General features: G+C 30.2%; 1 protein-coding gene across 50 annotated transcripts in view; it reads right to left on the reverse strand.

Annotated features, from left to right (window-relative positions):
* LOC116847918 (cytoplasmic dynein 1 intermediate chain) overlaps window positions 1-2,124 on the reverse strand; it is an 11,348-nt gene that overhangs the window by 3,202 nt on the left and 6,022 nt on the right. For 29 of the 50 annotated variants that reach the window (XM_032823486.1, XM_032823478.1, XM_032823479.1 and 26 more), the window contains one exon: window positions 1,171-1,218. The exons of the other annotated variants lie outside the window; for them this stretch is intronic. In XM_032823486.1, coding sequence (XP_032679377.1) covers window positions 1,171-1,218 — 48 coding nt within the window. The remainder of the gene's footprint in view (window positions 1-1,170; window positions 1,219-2,124) is intronic. 50 annotated transcript variants of the gene reach the window in all.

Here is a 2,124-nt window from a genome sequence, read left to right on the forward strand (position 1 = left end):
AAAAAAAAAAAAAAAAAAAAGCATTGGTAAAATGCCATATTGAATATTTCATGCTAAAAGGAATAATATCTCGTATATAAAAATAAAATTACAAAGTTACGAATGTGAGCCTAGATAACATGCAAAATTAGATATGAACACGAAAGGTGGACTGCTTGTTGGTGGACTATCATAAATAAACATCAGTTTTATGTTTTCTAAAGATTTGACGTTATTGTCTCAATCGTGTCTCTCCACCCTTTATTGTTGGCATGCAATATCGGTGAAATGGAATGTATGGAAAATGCGAAATGTAGAAAAGACAAACGTGATTGTGTTATAAGTAATGAGAGATTACCCATTTTCCTTTTACCCATATTTGTCAATTATGCAGTTTACAACAGGAGCTTAGGATATATGTTATATGAAATAAGTTTTACCATCTCTCTCTCTTATATCGTTAATAACAATATTGTGTAAATAAGATTGTAATTTAAAAATTAAGCAATAAATTGTGAGAAGAATTCATTAACGTCGTTGAAGTCGGAGAGAAGTGGGTTTACAGCCGCGTAATTAAATTTATTTTAAATAATAAAACGATAAGAACCAGTGCGCACAGAGTGGAGATTTAACGCAACTTCCCAAGTCTCATGCAGTACCGTACAAATTTATAACATCTACGACAATTGCAACAAACAAAATTTATAAATCTATTATTCCAATTCTCAAAATAATAAAGAGAACTAGTAAATTTATAATAACGAAATTTTGACTGAAGTTTCAAATCTTAAATGCCGTAACGTCAATCATTAGATGTCCGTAGTTTTACAAAGTTAAAATTTATCGCAAAAAGAAAATAAAACAATGCTATAAACAACTTTTCAACTTCTGCATGCGCGGTACATAAAGCAAATTTATATAAATCTCATAGAATGTAAAGAAAAGGATAAAAAACAAAAGAAAAAAGAAATACAAATGCAAAAACAAGCAACTCATCAAGCAATTTGTAAACGCCAGCGACAATTCCCTCCTTTCAGTGCATATAAGGCAAAGACGATAAATTACAATATAAGAAAGTTACGTGAGAGAATTATTTTTAAACGCAACTTCGTGAAAGTGTAAAGTAAGAATTACAGACATGTCCGTGAAATAATTAGGCAGAGTGAATCGTTTTTAGAGAGGATTACCTACCTGTAAATTCGTCCTCCCATTCTAAACCAGGATTTAGATTGTACTCGTCTTGAAGGAGGGAAAAGAAAATGTCAATCAATTTGATATCTCATCTGCCGGAATGGTTTGTAGTTGTTTTTTAACTATTTTTCAAACAGACATTATTGATGCATAATGTACATGTACAAAAGACAAAAGTTACTTGAGTCTTTTCTTCATTTCTGTGCGTGTGAAACAATATTTAAATCCGATAGATATTAAACTTGATCGATCAATCAAGGAACTATCAATTATCACGTTATTCTCGCAATAATTCGTTACAATGGAAGATTCAACTAACTTCTCTTGTTTTGCCATGCAAAATACATCAACAATTGCTTAAGAAAATTGAAACTAGCGATTTAAATTGATAAATCAGAGTCGATGTATCTATTCACATGCATACAATATTCCCATTAGCAACGGCTCTGTATGTTTTATTAAAACATTGCATTCTAAAAGAATTATTTCTTTTTTACTACGGAATATTTGCAAACTTTATAAATACGCTTAAACATCATATGAAGAAAAATTAATCAAGATCTTCGTTCTTGATCCCTCCAGATATTTTTGATAAATATAACTTCAAAAGTTTTTATTTCCTTATTTAAGATATTGGCATAGAACATGATAAGGTAGGAAAATTCTCGAAAAATAAATCTGACAGCAAAAACTCAGTATTGGTAAGTCTTAGAAAGAAGCCAGGCCAACAACGAAACCAAAGACGAGTAAGGGATCGTGAAATTGAAACAATGATTTAATACAACATACTGACATCTCCGACTACTAATGAAAATTATTTGTTCTTTTCGATCAACGACTCGAGATATTTATAAAGTGGTTATTTATTAAGAGAGTCAACAATTGGCAGCCAAAGTAAGTAAATCTGTCGACATTCGCGTTAAGAAAAAAAAAAAAAAAAAAAAAAAAAAAAAA

The sequence above is a fragment of the Odontomachus brunneus genome, unplaced genomic scaffold (genome assembly GCF_010583005.1).
Source record: "Odontomachus brunneus isolate Ranch 3 - 2012 unplaced genomic scaffold, Obru_v1 Obru_scaffold_085, whole genome shotgun sequence".
Taxonomy (NCBI): Eukaryota; Metazoa; Arthropoda; class Insecta; order Hymenoptera; family Formicidae; genus Odontomachus; species Odontomachus brunneus.